Source organism: Lissotriton helveticus, chromosome 5_1 (genome assembly GCF_964261635.1).
Source record: "Lissotriton helveticus chromosome 5_1, aLisHel1.1, whole genome shotgun sequence".
Classification (NCBI taxonomy): Eukaryota; Metazoa; Chordata; class Amphibia; order Caudata; family Salamandridae; genus Lissotriton; species Lissotriton helveticus.
Genome location: NC_136065.1, coordinates 1,347,517,834 through 1,347,537,427, shown reverse-complemented (window position 1 = coordinate 1,347,537,427; position 19,594 = coordinate 1,347,517,834). Strand labels below are relative to the sequence as shown.

Here is a 19,594-nt window from a genome sequence, read left to right as displayed (position 1 = left end):
AAGAACTGCTGTTGGAGTGCCTGGGTGATGCCTATATAGGCACCGCAACATCATACCCGATGCTGAATATACCAACAACTTCACGCGGAGCGAATGGAACCACCCAGCGTCGCGCGCAAGGGTTATTGCTCAGCAAAAGTTTCCGGATCTAGCCTGATCCCAGGGAAATTCAAAGGTAAGGAATCTGCAGCTAGAAGTTTCTGTCAGATTCTTTGGATTTCTCTTGATATAAGTGCAACATTCTCCTAACATCTTAAGAACCTAGAGAGTGAACACTGGAGTGGAAGGTTTACTGAATTAAACTAGGAGAGTTATAGATTTATTTATGTGAAAATTTGAAACCAGCTGGAGTAACACCATAAGCAAGGTTCTCACTGCAATGGAAGACTGTACAGGGTTCACTGCAGACAGTGCCTGTACCTTACTAACTCTTTGGGCACATGCTACCTATCACAAAAAGCAGTCTTCCCGGTTAGATGCTGCAATGAAGCTTTGTGAATGGGTACAAAGGGAAGATCCTCTTAATTTGGGTAGTACTAGACGGAGCTGTCATGGAGGGAAAGCTTAAGGATAATCTTTATTAAAGCTATTAAGGAAAACTTTTAACTTATTGAATTTTTAAGAATAGTGACTGATACAGCCCTTTCCTACAAGACATAATCCCTACAGGTGAACTTTAATAGAGGGAAATTTCAGCTTAGATTTGGCCTTATGGAGTAAGCATGATAGGATAACCTCTTCTTCACATAAATGCAATTGGAATTTAAGAGGATCTCGTTGTCGACCTCATGGCCTCTTTCAAAATGTCCACACAGGGCTGTCGACAATTTAAGGAATCATACTGTGTGATGTTGGGAGCCATGCTGCCAGCTCAACTTCAGATTCAGATAGCACAATTGACCCTGCAACCTAGTCAGTTTGCCTGGCAGCCTCTTGTGTTGTTTTATCGATAACTGAAGCTCCAGGAACCATCACTGGCTGGGGCACTCTTAAGTGATAATAATCAGGGTTGCCTAGGAGGCTTGTAATTTCACTAGTACTGAGAAAAAATGTAATGTCCTTAACCAGTTGATCAAAAGGGCATTACACAGTGAACAATTGTTGCAAACTGATCTATGTTTGGTATGCCCTATCTGATAAGACTTCTTGTAGAACTTCGATGTCTGACACCCATTTATGATTTTCCTCATAGAATTTGCTGAGTAAATCTGCTTGGTGGTGCTGGTTTCCATTGAGATGAATCACCTTTATAAAGAAGTTTCCTGGCCAAGAGCCACAACCAAATTATTGGGCTTACAGTGACAAAGGCCTTGATCTGGTTCCTCTCTGCTTGTCTAGGTAGTCAATTGTGGTGGTGGTAGTGTTGGTTTGCACTAGAATCCAATTTGATGTCCAATGATGGCAAAAAAAGCTCTTAGTGGTAGGTGACCCACTATGAACTCCAGGAAGTTGATATGCTAAGAGTTCTCTTTTATTGACCACCATCCTTAGACAGATACCAGCTTAACAGAAAGGCATCCGTCACTTATGTTTGAGTTGGTAGGCTAAATTGGGGCAGAAACACTATGCACAACATTGCTGCTTTCGCACCACCATGAAAGAGACTGAGAAGCTATTTGGGTCAATCTTAGTTTGTGGTCTTAGTCATCCACTTTTCTTGACCACTGATCACACATCAGAATGCATTAACTACCCACAACCCAGCTATCTTTCCAATCATTAATTGACTTTATGGTTCTCTGTGACCCTGCCTTTTGGGTACGTTTGCTCTATAGAAATACCATAAACATACTAATCTTACAGGCATTGCTCAAGCAGTGTCACATGTGTAATCTCACATTCATTACAATAGCTATGCAACCCAGAAGTAATGAAATTTGATATGCTGTCAGTTTTTCAGTTTTATGCGTTTCAGTAAAGTGGATGACATAATTTCCTCTGAAAGAAACAATTTTCCTGGAAAAGACTCTAGAATCACTCCTAGATATATTTAAATTTAGACTGGCATCATGATTGATTTCTGATTTTCAGCCCCTGCCTATAAACTAAACTCATAGTACTGCATAGTCCTTTTTCAATTCACCTAGGTATTGTTATATTGAAATATTTCAGCAATGAAGGTGGCTGCTACTAGCACCATGGATTTGGAGAATTTTTGAGGTGCAGACTTGAGACCAAAAGGCATTACTGAATGCTGGTAATAGGTCTTTCTAACTACAAACCAAATAAACCTCCTGTGTTTCCTTGCTGTTGGGATTTTTAAATGTGGTCCTACAGATCTAACAAGCACACCCAGTGCCCCTTTCCTGATTGGATGATAGATTAGATTAAGTGCCAGCATCCATAATGTTTCCCTGGTGATCCATTTGTTTGCAAGCAGAACGCCTGAGATGGGCCTAAAGTTCTTTCTTCACAAGAAAGTATCTTTGATGCCTAGATGCTCTTCTGCCAAGACAAACATTGTGAACTGAACAGTGGACCCCAGATGAATTTGCCACTGATTTTGCCTAGCAGACTTGATGTTTGAGCCTTGTATCTGATAGTATAAACACCTACATTGTTGCTACTGTTACTGCTGTCTGCTGTGGGCAATGAGGGAATTGAACCCTATGGCTCCTGTAACATCTGTGGGCTTTGTAACAGTAATTTATTAAGTAGTATCTCCTGTATCCTTCCAGACCCACTACTTTTAGGGTCTCTGCCTCCAGGTTTTCATGTGGAATATCCATTCCTTTCTGTACTGATCAAAGTGAATGTTGTCAATGAACAGTAGATTTAAAATGTTCAACTGGGCATCAGGCTTCAAGGATGTAAGTACCAGCCATAATGATCTTTGGCTAAAGCCTGTAAAGGCATCAACTCTATCGAGTTGATGCCTTTACTGATGACCTGTTTAAAAAACAGCAACAGATCTCCCCGCACAACTGCCTGAAACTCTTGTCTTTCTTTCCAGCTGCATCCATTCTTTTGCTCTCTCTGTCTGGAGGGTGAGAAGTCTCTGGTGCTGAAGGACATTTCTATGGAACGTAGACACAATGACGGAGTCCAGTTTTGGGTCCATACGGGGGAGGCTACTTGTTCCAGAGGCTTATATTTCTTAGTAGTAAAGGTGCTGACACTTTCATCATAATCACTCTGAGAAATGTTTCTTCTACCATTTCAGCAAACATAACACTAAAGGGAGAAGAGGTGTAGGTCTAGGCTAACTTGTCTCATTAACAACAGATCTCTGTATGAGGTGCTTCCAACTGGAAATTAAGTTTAGATGCTCCTCTCGCAAAGACATCCTAAAAAAGTAATAATGTCATCCACTGGAGGCACTCTAGAAGGAGAGCCAGTAATCAATGCAGTAGTGCAAGATGAACTAGAATCCCATCAATCTGAGGTTCAGTCAGGTGATGAAGAACTCTCTTACAGCTGTACTGCAGAGGTAGAAGATCTTCAGCAGGCCCCTGAGGAGAATGTGGAGCAGGTTGAGGTGCTTCCAATGGCCTATGATAGGTTGGTGATGGAGGCCTTTTCCTAATGGAAAGATTGATGTCTGCCTGGAAACTATAACCTCAGAGAGTTAGAAGAGGCAGTAGGTTAAATGGATCGTGAAGTCTGAAGAGGATCCTTTAATGGAAAACAACTGCAAAGTGCTATAATAGAGCTGGCCCACCCACCGTAGAAAGTGAGAGATGTAATCTCTTTCCTGGAGAGACTTCCTCCACTGAAGAGAGTCCCGACATCAGTCTCCATGGCATTGATCTCCATGAGGTCCAATGATGTTCTGAAGTCAAATGACTTGTCGAATACATTGACTAGTGCTTTGACGGCGAGGGGCGCAAAGGTGAGTGAGATGGCAGGCATGGAGAATGATTCGATGTCAATTACCTTTCTGAGAGGCCTTGATGTTTTGCCATTAACCCCTTCTTTGACTGCATCAGGGTCCAACCCCCTGGCTGATTTCCAGACCTTTTGTATTGAATGATTAGTGATGCATCTTCTCACTTTCCTTTGTTGAGTGAGAGGCTGAAAGGCACACAATACTGATATGATGTGGGTCAAAGGTTGCTTTCTGTCAGTCACAAGAAGGGCACTTGACAAATAAGTTTAACATCCTAACTGGACATTTGGGGTACAAAATAAAAAAACAAATAAAGCCTGAGTCTGCGTCACAGAAATAGGAGACATAAAATAACACTGAAAAATTACAAATTCTAACAAAAAAATGCCAAGAAGTAAAACAGTGTTCTAATTCATCCAGTGATAGGATCTGGAAGGTTCAGCAGGGCATGAATTGTTCTAGTTTTGCACATTATTTGTAATTAAGCACCTAGTTAGTATTTCATGGTGTCTGGATGCAGGAGGAATGTTTCTAAAGTTTATGACTATTAATGAAGATCGTATGATGCAAGATTACCAGACCCCACAACAAATCACACCAAGGCTCTGCTGAGGAGTGTAAAGCATTCTACACCTCTACCAAGTCAGCCTTCCAAAGACTCTCACTGCAAACACTTGAGGTCACTTTTCCCCAACTCTGGACATACTTGCTCTTCTAAGAATCTTAAAAAAACAAAAACCAGCATCAAATCCACAAACAAAATGTTTTAATGAAGAGCTGTGTGAGCTGGAATCTCAAAGATCAGTGACATAAATCAAGATCAGACAAGGGTATGGTCTATTGTAAGGCGACAGGAGAGTAAAAAAATAATTCTTGCCACAAATCAAACTTGGTATGTAGTTACCATCTACAATGAAATAACCAAATATAAGCCTTGGAAACCACACTTGCAACTCAACTGTACACTGAAGACCTTTTACTGTTGTTTGAATCGAAAATAACTAAACTCAATGGCACCATTTCTAGCAACCTTGAACTTAACTCCCTATCCCCGTGTTAGCCCTCATTTGATACATTCAATTTTTTCACTCATTGACCAAAAGGAAAGGTTATCCTAAGGGCCAAAAGTACTCGATAAAACAACGGAAACCCTTTACCATAAACAATTCCCTTTTCCGCATAACTGTAATCGACACATCATTACTGTACAGAGTCAAACCAGGCATTCTATCATGCCAACATCAGGCCTCTGATAAAGAACCCATCCACTGAGCTGATTAACAAACCAGTGGCCAAACGTTAATTTACCATATCTCAGCTAGAGCATGAAAAAGGAGATTAGAAGACATTTACAAGAATACAATAAACTTAATTTCACCTTTCACTACAATTAATCTGGGTTTAGCCCAGCCAAGGATTATAAAAAACCTTCCTGGACAAAATTAGAGAGGTGCTACTATGGTCATTGGACACACCCCTGATATTCCTTAACCTCTGCCCAGTATAGTATGTATTGTTGAGAAGAACAATGAAAGGTCTAGAATCAATGTGCCAACGAATGGATCTTCTCCTTGCTTTCGAACCTCAGGAAAAATATCTGGATTGGATCAATGGATTACTCATCTTGGAAGGAGTCATTTGGAGAACTGCAGGGTTCAACCCTTCAATGCCTACTCCTACACCAGCTGGTGAAGGCCTTTGAGCAATACCAGGTTAACCACCAAACAAGTGCTTATGGCACTCAAATCTATTTTCAGCTATGAAACAGGATGAGTGGAGTTGAGACCTAAAGCATTATGTGAGGAGAAGAATCCACTTAGTGTTGTAGTAGGCTATCAATTAAGGAGCACCATTCCTTACCCTCACCACACAAAAATTCAGGGACCTGTATTCAATCCTGAACTCTTGAATCCCACAAAAAGAAACCCTCAATTTCTTCGAATATACCACTGGGTACTGCTGAAAAGAATCCTCGTAATGGCCAACTTATACTACTGTAGCGTTTGTTATTTTGAACTCCTAGAAAAAATCATCATAACACTTCAGATGCTGCAGAACTCCATGAGCCAACCTTGAAAGTACTTCTCTGGCCCTCAATAGGTCCGAGAATAAAATTCAGTGTTCTTTGTACCATGCCCATAGGCTACTGGACAGAGGATCAGGAAATTAGCAAGGATTAGCTGCTCTCAATGATCCCATAGACATTTGCTTTTAGCAATGGAAAACTTTATTTCCTCATTTTCTAACACTTTTTTTTTATGGAACCAATAGAAGCAGATCTATGGAGTTCAGGGACCCACACCATGGAACTCATTTAACCCACATATCAGGAAAAACAAATAATAACCTTTTTAAAAAAAAAGCGTGCATGCCTAGTTGTTCCTGCATGCATTCAATTACACTCAACACCTCCCCAAGTAGTAAAGAAATAATATGAGAATGGGACCCTCTACTCGCTGATGAGATCCTAGCTTCATTCTGTGCCTTACCTTGCTCTCCGTAGTAACTGTAAGGAAACACCTCACTTTACAAAAATTCTTAATGACTAAAGAATTGATGTCTACTCTAGTAATTTAACTGAGCACTGCTACACTTCTTAATTGATGCAATATATGGTCTTTTTCATTCTTCATGTCTTAATTTTATGATGGGCTGTTAGTTTTCCTTATGTTTGTGGAGTAATCGCTTCTTCAAGAACATTGACGCTAGCATTGAACTTTAACCCAGACATCAACTGCAAACCCCTCCACCGATTGTGGCTGTCAATGTTTCCCAATGCAACAAACTAAAAATACACCACGACACTGGTTACTAACTTCGGGGCATATCAGCAACGAGGCGATAAAAACTTTATCGCCGCTTTAGGGTCCGTTTTCGGAAGAAAAGCGGTGATAATTTTATCGCCTAATCAGCAAGGTAACGCCATCGCGTGAAACCTTGCGTTATCACCATTTCCCTTAATGCCCAGCTTTGCATCTCAAATGAGATGCAAAGTGGGTGTTCCTCCCTAGGATAATGGGAGAAATGTCGCTAAGCGACATTTCTCCTATAATCAAGCCTCACACAAAGCAGCATAGCGACAAGAAAAGTAGCGATAACCTCTGTTATCTATACTTCCCTTACTCCTGCTTTGAAACTGACTTAGCCATGATATCCTATGGAAGGTGGATATCATGGCTAAGTATGTGAGGCCCTATCAGCAAGCTATCGCCAAAAGTTGTGTGATTATCGCTGGATTTCCAGCAATATTCGCACAGTTGGCAGCTTGCACTCTGAATTTTATCGCTTTGGAGATAAGCGTTGCTGATAACACACGCTATCTCCGCAATAAAATTCAGAGTTGGCCGGCGATAATTATCCTCACACTAAGAGCGTTGAGCGATAATTATCGCCGGCCCTTGCTGATATGCCCCTTCCATCTTTAGTCAGGTAACCCTCCAAGTGTTATACAAGGCAGCAATGCTCTCTGCAAACACTGCTTTAAACCCTTTTCTATGTAACTACAGTTAGATTATGATACATTTTAATTCATAGAGTTCTCTCTTGATATATTTTATCATGTTTCAAAGGCTCATGTTTTTTTTACTTTTACCTTCTTGGAAACGAATAACAGGTAATCCCATTGATAAGAATTGTGTGTTTTATATAATTACAGAAGTAGTTAAAAGCCAGCAGACTTCTCTGAAGCCTCTGTGTAGGATCTTGTACATCAAACACCTGTCTCCAACATCTCAAAACCTTCCCACTTACTTCTGCTTATCCACTGACCACAGAATGTTCAATACCTACTGCCGCATTCGACTACCATCCACTAAAAATGCCCATAGAGGCACTGCTCACCTCTCCATGGGTTATTCCGGCCTCCTCAAGTGTGATTTCTGATTTGTCAAGCACTTCCTCACCTGCCTTGCCCCCTTTCTTCAAGAGCCTGGATTTGCATGAAATCTGCAAGACACTCTTTAGCTGGGCCTCCAGAAAGCCTTGAGTGTGAGAGAAAAATATGGTTAGCAATGTGTTTGTCTCAGGGTTTAATGAACCCCCACAGTAAAAGTTAACCAGAAAAGCTTCCAATAGCGTATACACACCATGTTCAACAGTCATATGAGGCTCTAAGTCATTACAGATAAAAACATTACAGCAAACATAATTACAGTGAATACCCAATAGGAGGTACCATTCAGTGTTTATGAAAATCTCATAATGAAGAAACAGTTATCCGGGGTATCCAACATATGATTCACAAAGATTACAAGCAGCCGCTTTGTTAAATTTGGCATCTACATAATCAAGAATATCTTGGGTAGTAGATTCAAATAAGACCCAAAGGAAAGTCTTTTAATTGGTAATAAAAACAAACCTACAACAATGCAGAGGACCATATCCTGTTCTGACTAGCATTTAGAAGAATGCACCATTGTTTATGGAGGTGAGCAAATCCCCTTTTCCCAAATAGTGGCAATTATTTATAGAGAGATCATCCTCAATGGCTTCTCTTTGCTGAATTTGGTCATTTGTCTGTTGTTTAAGACAGATCTGACACCTTTGACTTTTGTCTTGACCACATAATCTAAGGAGTAACTGCACTTCTTTGAAGTCCTTTTCCCCAAAAAGTATCTCAATTGAATTAGTATCTTGATGTGAGTCAGATAGGTAATTTAACCAGTAGATATCAACATAAATTATTAATTAATGTTATTGTGTATCCGCATTCTATATTACTCATTACCCATCTGCCCAAAAAAATGTTCTCAAATCAGAAACTAGAAAGAAGTGAAATAACCATCCTTCATTATCCTGTTTTTGCAATTTTAAGAGGAACTCGAGGGGCGCATGGCCAGGATGGTGGCAGGTTAGGACGTGCTTTCCAACCGCTCCGTCCCACTGCTCTATAAAGCTGACTATTGCCCCCGCCAGCTCGACCCGAGAGCCCCCGGGTGCCCACGCATTGCAGAGCGATGGGATCCGCGACCTGACTGGGGCGCACCTGAGAGGCGGGGTGTGGATCTGGAGGGCTTGCGCTCGTTCAAAGCTAAGCGCATATCCGGCAGCCGTGGTCTGCGACTGAGCCTCTTTCGGACCTGCAGAGCTGCGCTTGGAGTTCCCCACCAGACGGTTCCTGGTCGCCCACGAGGCAGGCAGGCCCACCCGGGCTTGTGGAGCGGGCCGGGGGCTCCCAGCGCAGGCCTCTGAGGTGTGTGGCCGAACAAGAATGGGGGAAGCAGTGGGCCCCGACCGAGCCCTAAAGTACTGAGTGCATCTGGACGCGGCACCTGGTGGTGGGTGAGAGAGAATTTGGCCTACTGCCTGGGGCCTACCCCTGCTGGGGAAGAACGGAGTGCAACCTGTGTCGCCTACGCTGATTGGTGGTGAGTGACCAGTGCCCCAGCATTGGCCCCACGCTTTGACCCCTGCTGGACTGTAGTGCACAGTGGGTCTTGTGGGGGGGGGGGGAGTGTCCAGAGGACAAAGCGGAGACAGCTCATCCCCTCTCACTACACCCTGCAGCGAGACTGGGGCTAACGGGAGCCTTGAGCGTACTGGACTTGCGACCCTGTGGCAGATTCGGGATCTGAGTTGTGACACCATGGTGGCCCACTCTACGTGGCTTGCAGGGACACCGATCTGAGGGGAACCCTGGGAGACGACCCTTCCCCTGCAGCGTGCCCCCAACACATCGGGACACCAAAGGCTCCCACTTGTGTGTTGGAGGATAGCAGGGGAGGTAGGGCCACCTCCGCTGCCGGAAGCAATGAGACGGTTGAGTGGGATCAAAACCCTCACACTAATTTCCCCACACACCTTGGCCTACCGAAGCCACATCAAGATAAACGCAGTGCACGACTATCCCACAACCACAGGGGATGGAATATGGGAGCTCCAGATGCGGAGGGAGGCCTTGGCCCTTCTTATACTGGTTGCTGTGGGATCCGTCTGGCAACCCCATAGCTAATCTTGCGTCAGTGCCCACCCTGGAGGGCTCTGGTCATGCCCCCCACTTTTGGCAGCCACTAGTTTGCGTCGGAGCCCTCGGCAGAGGACATGCTACAGCACACGACATAGAAAGTAAGAAGTCACCCGGGTCAGAAGAGCTCCCTGGTACCATACACCAGGCAACTCCCAGAGAAGCAGCCGGAGTGGCATGGTGGGCTCGTGGGCAAGGAAGGATAGCTCCCTAAAGGTTTTATTTGCGAAAGCGTCCGGCTCCGGGTCAGGGGACACCCCTGCATCACCGAACCTGGAAACCAGGATGGAAGTGGGGGATGGAGAGGCCCTGCACACCAATGCATATGTGGAGTCCCTGTTTTCTTCCCTCCGAGCGGACCTATATGTGATGAGGACCGAGATAACCTCTGAGTTCCGTGAGGTGCAACGCGACGTGGACGAAGTGGGCGAAAGACTGGCCGAGCTCGAGGACAGATGGTCAAGTCGGGTGGAGGAGGTGGCCTGGCTCCAGCAAGAAGTACTCAGGCTGAAAGAACAGCATTTAGACCTCCAAGCCCATAACGAAGACCTTGAAAACATGTCACTGAGGAACAGCATAAGGATTCGAGGGGTACCGTCCACAGCAGACGGCTCCAACCTCAGTGAGTATGTGACAGAACTCTTGTACCATGTTGCTGGCCTCCCAGAGACCACCCACATACGGCTAGACCCGGGGACCAGAGGGGCTTACCCCCTTGTTTTAAAAGAAATTCTGTCAGGTCCACACCCCGGTCCTAACAAGACTTTTTAACTCCTTTCTCAACACTGAAGCACTTTCTGACTCGCTCACAGAGGCCTCGATTTCAGTAATACTAAAACCTGCAAAAAAAAACTGGATTGTGCATCGTATCTGCCAATCTCACTACTTAATGTCGAAGCTAAACTCTTCACGAGCATCTTGGCACCACGCATCAACCCGCACATGCCAAGCCATATTGACCCAGGCCGGGTTCACCAGTCAGTGAGGGGACAACACGAAGCGGCTCTTCCACCTCACAGATCTTATTGCTCGCTCGCGTCGGGAGGTGCTACCACTACCTGTCGATGCTGAAAAGCCTTTGACAGGGTACATTGGCCCTTCTTAATGGAGACGCTCTGTTGCTTTGGGTTTGGGGACAGATTTCTTGGGTGGCTCAAAGCGCCGCGAACATCAATTAGGGTCAACGGGTTCTCTTTGGCGCTCTTTCCCATATGTCTGGAGACTCGGCAGGGGTGCCCGCTCTCCTCCCCTATTGTTCGCTATGTATATGGAACTGGTGGCTCAGAGGATTAGGGACAATCTGTGAATCTCCGGTATTCACCTTCGGGGACACACATACTATTAGTCTTTAACCTGATGATGTGATTTAACACTGACGAATCTGGAGACTACCTTAGCAGCCCTGGTCGATGACTTCTTATGTTTCAGCGCTGTCTCAGGAGTCAAGGTGAAACTGCATAAATACAAAATCCTGAACCTGTCCACATCCACAGCCATTGAAGAAGTCTTAGCTAAACAATTCCCATTCTCTTGGGCCACCCAGCACATACCATACATGGGGAACTATACTCCACTACTAGCCCAAACTACCACGACCCTGACAACGTGGACGCGCGCGGGCCTATCTTGGCCAGGATGCAATGCTGCAGTCAAGATGTTGATCTTGCCACGCATACTATATGTCTTCCAAACCAAACCCTTAACCTCCCTCCGGCCACTCTATGGAGTCTTCAACAGCCTATAAATCACTCCATCTGGGGTGGGAGGCAGCCGTCTCGCAGCTTTGCATCGGAAATCTGATGGGGAAATGGGAGTCACAGTGGTCGCACGATACTTCCAAGCTTCACAGCTGCGCTTCGTATTAGAGTGAAACCACCCTGAGGCGGAGAAACACTGGACATTTATGGATCAAACAATAGCTGGCAGAAATATCTGGTGTGAACTGTGGCTCCCACGGTAGCATAGAGCTTGGGGTCTATACTCCTCTCCTATTATGGCGACAACTCTAAAAGTGTGGGATCTTACTGCGATCCGACATGGTCTTACCACCTTCCCCTCCCCAATGACCCCTCTAACAGACAACCTGGATTTTCCACTGGGGTGTAACTCTGAATCATTTCAGCGATGACGTGAGAAGGGATGTAAGATGATGGTCTACTTTTTCGACCTGAAGGGCCTTATTCACTCAGCTTCAGGAGGATTATGCGATCCCAGCAATGGATTGCTATATGTACCAAGAAGCGCAACACTGGGTAACATCCTCGGCAACAAGACCAGGGGCCTTGCGACAAGCGCCTAATATCGGAACTCTATGCCTTCCTCTTTCCAAACACTTCTTCTACAAAGACTAAGGGCCAGTTACTATGGGAGGAGGCAAAGAATGGCAGGACATTTTTTACAGAGAACACCACACTGCACATGACCTGTCTTTCACAGAGGCGCTATACAAGGTGGCCACGTATTGGTATCTCACTCTGGTCCGACTCAGTCATTGGAATAAAGAGCGGCCAGCATCCTGCTGGCGGGGTTGTGGGCAGACTGGGTCACTGGTACATCTCCTATGGCATTGCCCTAAGCTAGTGTGGTACTGGGATCTAATTTTCTAAGACATTAATGGGGATTTTGACACAGACATCCCGCGCTTCCCGCATACATACTGCTGGGGCTTCCCAAATGTGTGACCTTCCCTTTGCGTTCCGTAAGAGGGAGGCAGATAGCCACAGTTCTAAACGCCACGCACCTAGAGTTGCTAGCTCAATGGGGGTCCGAGAGGATCCCAGATCACTCTGCTTGGCTAAGGCGATTATGGATGGTGTTAGGCATGGAACGTTTATCACTGATGGCGGACAACAAAACAGATGCTTTTCAGGAACTCTGGGCTCCCTTCCTAAACATCCTCAGTGAGGAGTTTGGAGAAGTCACCTGTCCTAAGCTGCTACAGGTTCTGCACCTCACTGACATAGGCCAGTCCCCTACGACACACTGAACAGCGAGTAGGGGCACCAGCGTAGCCGCCTCATGGGACAGGATGGGGTGCGGAGGAGATTGGGTGGGTGGGGGAGGGGGATTCTGCTTCTCGCTTCTTGAAGGCATGCAGCTAGATCACACGCCTGGCCCAGTGACGGCTTCTGCTGAAGCGGAGCTTTAGCTGGCTTGAGATTTTGAAGATCACGGAATGTAAAACAGATAAGTCGATTACTGTAGCCCTTGGTTCACGTTGCCTGCCTCCGGGTTGTTGGCTTATAGCTTTGTTAACTCCATGAGGTGGACGTTTACAATACTGGCTACTGACAACGTTTGCCTTTTCATCTTCTCTTTTCTTGATGCGGTGCCTTGATGTAAAACAATAAAAAGAGTTATTAAAACAAAAAAAGGAACTGGCGCAGGGTGGTAAGGAATAGCTCTTTACAGGTAATGTTAGTTCTCCTTCAGGAGAATTTCTGCTGAAATCATAAGTACTGAATAGCACCACTCACATGCGGGATCCTGGCAAACATTTTCAAAGAAAATATATTGCACATTTGACTTTCTTAAAGACATATCTTCATATTTAAAAACAAATAATTTAGCAACATGTAAAAATAGGGTGTTTTGGTCAAATCCATTTATTTACTTTAAATAATAAAACCTTTTCAAAAATACATAAATGTCACCAGAGATGCTTCCCAAGCCTATTTGAAAGGACATAAAGGGATGTACATATGGGAACCATCATTGTAAAGCTAAAACAAACTGACACTGCAGCTTTAAGGGATCACAGCCCTCCAGTATCTCATCATGCTCTCGGGGCAGTTGCTCCTGTTTTTTTTCCGATGAAGTTAGAGAATACTAGCACAGAAGAAAAGAAAAAAGGTATTTACCTGCACCTGTAGTTCTTTAGTATTGGTTTCGGAGTCTGATGATATATATACTGGGCAGTACAATGTTAAATAAAGGGAGAAAACTTTGACATAGTCATAGAAGTACCTTATGCACATAATTTTCAAAAGATTGTGTGGCCAATCAGCATACAGCACTTCCGTCACTATTACCTACCCAGGTATGCTCAGATTTTGTAGTAGAAGTTCTGAGAATATGGTAACCTGGTTGAGCCCCAGGGCAAAAGGTGGCTCACACAACTCTATGAAAAATAGCAATACCGGAGAAGGAATGGTTTCTTACCTGTAATCCCAGTTTTCTCTTAGGGCACTTACTATTATAATTGCAGGCGTTTGCTTTCCTTCACTAAGGCCTGTAGAAACACTTAAGACATGAATATTTTGCGGCCTATAAGAAACGCTATAATGGGCAATTTCTTCAGATTGCATTTAAAAAAGGGTAATGAATCTATATATATATATATATGTGTGTGTGTGTGTGTGTGCGTGTGTGTGTGTGTATATATATATTCCCACGTTATAGTTAGTTGGACTCACTATAACTTGCGCGTCCAATGCACTGCTGATGACGTCATATATTACATCACTCATGACATGGTCAGTGACATCACTCATGACATCACTGATGACACCATCCAGTGAATGTGTGTCTTTCTGAATAATAAATATGTTTTATATATGTATATGTAAAAGTTGATGGAAGAATAAATGTTTAAATAAGTGTTTACATGTTGATTGGTTAACTGGCTTATTAAGTGTATCTTAGTGAATACATATATTAGTGAGTAATGGTTAAATATTTAAATATATGTATTAGTGTTTCACTTTGTGTATAAGTGGCTGCATGGGTTGGTGAGTAGCTACATGTGTATGTATATGGGTTATTACATGTTTTTCTTAGTATCAGTATGAGTGTTTGTATGGTTTGGTGGGGGTATTACCTAGCACATAAATGCATGAATGACTAACTCTCTCTTTGTATGTGTTTTAAAGACAGCATATGTGCAGGACTGTATGGGTGGATGAGTGTGTATATGTGTGTGTTAGTGAGTGAATGAGTGTCTCACTAGTGTCTTTATCAGTAACTACATATGTATTAATGTAGTGTATGTGAATATTAATGTATATAAGTGAGTATATGTGAGAGTAAGAGATTGTAAGAGTTCCTGTTTAAATTAGTATGTGTTTCTATAAGTGATTGTTTAAGAGAGTAAGTATGTGTAAGTTTCATTAGAAGTAAAGTGGTAGTGTGTGTATAGCTGTATATGCAAATAAATGGATGTTTAATAGTTTATTTGCATGTGTGAGTATGTGTCAGAGTATCTTTTAGATGACTGTTGGTGTGTGACAGGATGTATAGGTGTATCACTACATATAATGAGTGAGTATATGTATGAGTTACTATATAGAACTGTTGGTGAATAAGTGGATGTGTATATAGATGGTGGAATTTTTTGAATTGGTTGTTGTTACTAGTATGGGTATCTCCATTTTTTTGAAAATTTTAGTTTCTATTATTGAATATGTGCTTCAAGGGTTACATTACAGTGAGAGGAGGTTTGTCACTCTGTCACAAGGATGGTGTCATCAGTGATGTCATGAGTGATGTCACTGACCATGTCATGAGTGATGTAATATGTGACGTCATCAGCAGTGCATTGGACGCGCAAGTTATAGTGAGTCCAACTAACTATAACGTGGGAATTTCAATGGTTTTATGCGAGTAAAATTTCCAGCTAACTATAACTGGTGTGAAACCTATGGTTTTTTCAGTGAATTTAATAGGTTTTTTAAATGCTAATTCCTAACTATAACTGGTGTGAAACCTATGGTTTTTTCAGTGAATTTCATCGTTTTTTTTAATAGCAAATCTCTATAGGTATGAAATGTAATATTTTTTATAATGAATTTTATATTGTATAATTATGTAATACTATTTTATTATGTTTAAAAAAAAATTATTTTATTTTTTTTGCCTCGGAGCGCTTCCGGGGCGCATACCGATGCGCTCACCAGTGAGCGCATTGTTATGGCGCGCCCCGGGGCACGTACCGGGGAGCGTCCCGTTAGCGCCATTGCCGTGAACGAAAACATCATCGTGACGTATCGCCTATCCGCGACGCCTTGCGTCATAAGACAAGTATCGCGTAGCCGCGAGATGCGTCTTATGACGCACCGCGTAAGCGCTCCCGGAAGCGCTCGAGCGTATACGACCGCGCAACGTAAGCGCCCCGGCACGCTTACGCTACGCGCCCCGGGACGCGCCCCAGGGCGCGTAGCGTAAGCGCGTCAAGCCATGTGACTTTAAAATAACACTTTTCATTGGTTCAGAACATTTTTTTTTCCAAATATTGAGAAACCCACCCATTTCTCTCATTGCTTTGTACTTGGAGAGAGCAAGAGGTGTTCTTTGCATTATCTGCTTTTCAAAGTTTCCTGATCTACAGCAATGGCAGCAAGGGAGTCATCCAGCAGTGATTCTGATGGTTTTTTGCCTGAGGACCCTCCTCACCACAAAACAAAGGACCACTTCATTTGGAAAATTTTGGACATCCCTGAAGGAAAAAAAAAGGTTAATGCTGCTAAGGTAACCTGCAAGATATGTGGCAGTATTTTATCCAGAGGCAATCCTAATAAGAAATATAGCTTTGGAAATGCCAATTTAATAAGGCATGTCCAGAGAAGACGCCCAAATAACTATGCCAGGGAGAGTGTGAGGGACCTGGCACGGAATTTACCAAGAGATGGCAGCAGCACCTCCACTGGTGGAGCAACACCTTCAGGAACACCACGTGGAAGAATGGTCCCTAACGTGCAGCCGGTGTTTGCAGGCATAACATTTCTATGCGTGGACTGTGATGAACTGCTCTGTTATGGGGAGCAGAGCGTTGAACTCATTGCTATAAAGAGACAGGAACACCGCTGCCCTCCCCGTCCCTAATTTTTCACAATTTTTTGCTTCTGTTGAGCAGTTTTGGAATCCCTGTTTTTGTTTTTTCCCTGAAAAAAATCCCCCAAAAATATAAAATCGTTTTAAAAAAGTATAAAAAAATATAAAAAAAACCAAAAAGAAAAAAAAAAGTTCTTTTCAGAACTACCTCCAATTTATAAAAAAATGCTACATTTTTAAAAAACTCTGTCATTCTTTCTTCTCCACGGTACGCTCCCCGGTGCACGTACCAGGCGCACCCCCGCGAAATAGAATTTAAAAAAAAAAATGTTTGCCCCGCGGTGCCCTTTTATGGCCCCCACATCAAACCTAGGGTGTCAGGGGGGGTCTACACTGCCCCCTTTTGGTCATTTCCCCCTTTGTTTTTGCCACCTCTTGTGTCTCGATCCTACCGAGACACAAGATGGTGGCCGCTCCGGACTGTTTGGAATGTTGACAAGACACCCGAGAGCCAATCAGCTTTCCGCTCGCGAACTCGCGTAGCGCGCTGGGGCGCGCCCCGGTGCGCGTACCGGGGCGCGCCTATAGATATATATTTAACCTAAATTACTCTAAATCCACTGGAGCACATATCTTGAGACATAGCAAAGGCACATCGGGCTACCAGTCCCTACAATTTTGCCAAGTTTGGTGGGAATCCATTCAGCCGTTCGGGCTAAAAGTGAGTCCAACCGCCCTATGGAAATTAACATGGGGAAAACACGTTTTGGGACCCCCCAAATATCTCGGCCCCCGCTTGACGAATCCCCCCCGAAACTTTCAGGGAAGGAGCAGAGCGGAACGGGCCATCTTCTTTGAGAAATTTGAGAAGATTCGTCCACCGGCGCAAAAGTTATTCCCAATAGAATGTTGCGGATTTCCTATGGAAACTAGGTCCTAACTATAACTACCTACTGGCGACCGCCAGTAGGTAATATATATATATATATATATATATATATATATATATCCACACAGCCATCCACAAGAAGAAGAAGGCGGCAACCACAGAGGAGATACTTTTCAGAGCAGCTTTAATTCACAGCAACGCACAGTCCGGTGGCGGCGAATGCATTTCGGCGCATTTGCCTTCCTCAGCGCCCTTCACCCGACAGAGAGTCCTGGTAAGTGCTTCCTGCTGTCCCTAGATGAACACTAGGCTCCGCTCCTCCCCCTTGCCGTGAAGCACACCTGTTGTAGTGCAAATCATTGTAATTGCACCACAACTCCCACAATGCCATATGTTGAAGCAGAATGGGCTGGTACATGGCGGAGGTTCAAGTGTTCTTTTTAGCGGTAGCCCAAATCCAGCAGGGCTCGATATTCCCTTTGTCCGCTCGCCGCCAATCAAGCTGCTCCTCCGGTCTCCTCAAACTGTCACAGCCCTCGTGTGCGGCAGTCATTGAGCGGGGGCAGAGTGCCACAAACAGAGGTAAAATACCTCCACCGCCCCGAACGCCGTGCACAAGAGCGGGGCCGAAGTATTCCTTAACAGGAATGCAGTATATGCCGTGAAGCAGTACCAATGGACTTCTTTCCCAAACGTGACAGGGGTTGTCAAAAAGCGCCACTGGTAAGCGCTTTAAAATGTATATATATATATAAACCACATGTATAAAAAGAACTAAATGGCGACTCCAGAAGCCACAATAAATTCTGCTCTTAGTAAGCCCGAGCATGCTGGAGCCTGTTTTATGAATAATATGAAAGACAAACATCTGAACTTTCCCGAGTGTGTCCTGCTCATAACAACAAGAATGGAGAAATGTCATTGGTATACTATCAGCCAATCACCTGCTCCCTCTCATCTGCTGCGCCCAATGAAAAGCCATTTGTCAGTTCAAGTATTGCCACAGATATGCTGTTTTATTTCCAAATGCGAGCTGATGAAGGCAGAACGCCGAAACGCGTCCTCGCTGAAATAAATGGATAAAGGAACTCCGCGAGTGCTGTGTGTTTTTACACTGGAGCCTGTATGTTTTTGAATGGACCCACCTCCATTCTTGATGGCACCCGTCAGCAAGTGTGCTGGATGCGCAGAGGTGGAACTTGGAGTGTGAATATATATACATATATATATATATATATATATATATATATATATATATATATATATATATATATATATCGTATTTACAACGCTTCCCCAATTCGGAAGAATTATCACGGCCACCTCGCATGGATTGCAGGTAATTTATTCAAATATCAGACTGCACCGCAACGCGTTTCACCTTTCGGCTTGATCACCAAAACCAAGGTTTTCCTTTACGTTTAGGCAATAGAATGTGACATGGATTCAGCCCATTGGTACATACAACTTTTGACATGTACAAAATTGAAAATGAACTGCTTTATAGATGAACTTACAGCCCACTTGGGCGGTATTCTTCTGATTTTCTTCAAAAGAAATGTTGGCCCACTTGGGTAATAGTGCTGTTTCCGAATTATATTGCTGAAACTGTATGAATTGTTTTCACTATAACAGTATACCAGAGATAGGAATGAGCAACATGTGGCATTGTCCTATGTGTATTGAATGACGAAATTGACTAGGTCAAAATGGCGGAACCACCGTAGATTTATGTGTTATTTTTTTCACTGTGGTTGAGTCCTTTGTTTATGTTTATCACTGACGTATATTTAAATGTGTAAACTGTAATGCTTCTTTAGCGTGATCAAGCCGAAAGGTGAAACGCGTTGCGGTGCAGTCTGATATTTGAATAAATTACCTGCAATCCATGCGAGGTGTCCGTGATAATTCTTCCGAATTGGGGAAGCGTTGTAAATACGATATTGTACAGGGCTACCGGTGCCCTGATCACGGACCGCCCTGTAAGACGGCTTCTCTCAGAACCGGGGTTTGTGTGTTCATATATATATATATATATATATATGAACCACATGTATAAAAAGAACTAAATGGCGACTCCAGAAGCCACAATACAGTCTGCTCTTAGTAAGCCCGAGCATGATGGAGCCTGTTTTTGTGGTGGGAA

General features: G+C 43.7%; 1 protein-coding gene across 3 annotated transcripts in view; it reads right to left on the bottom strand.

Annotated features, from left to right (window-relative positions):
• LOC144755389 (uncharacterized) overlaps window positions 1–19,594 on the bottom strand; it is an 890,492-nt gene that overhangs the window by 30,806 nt on the left and 840,092 nt on the right. For 2 of the 3 annotated variants that reach the window (XM_078644237.1, XM_078644238.1), the window contains exon 6: window positions 7,670–7,809. In XM_078644237.1, the coding sequence (XP_078500363.1) occupies window positions 7,670–7,809 (140 nt within the window). The remainder of the gene's footprint in view (window positions 1–7,669; window positions 7,810–19,594) is intronic. The other variant, XM_078644239.1, reaches the window with a different exon arrangement.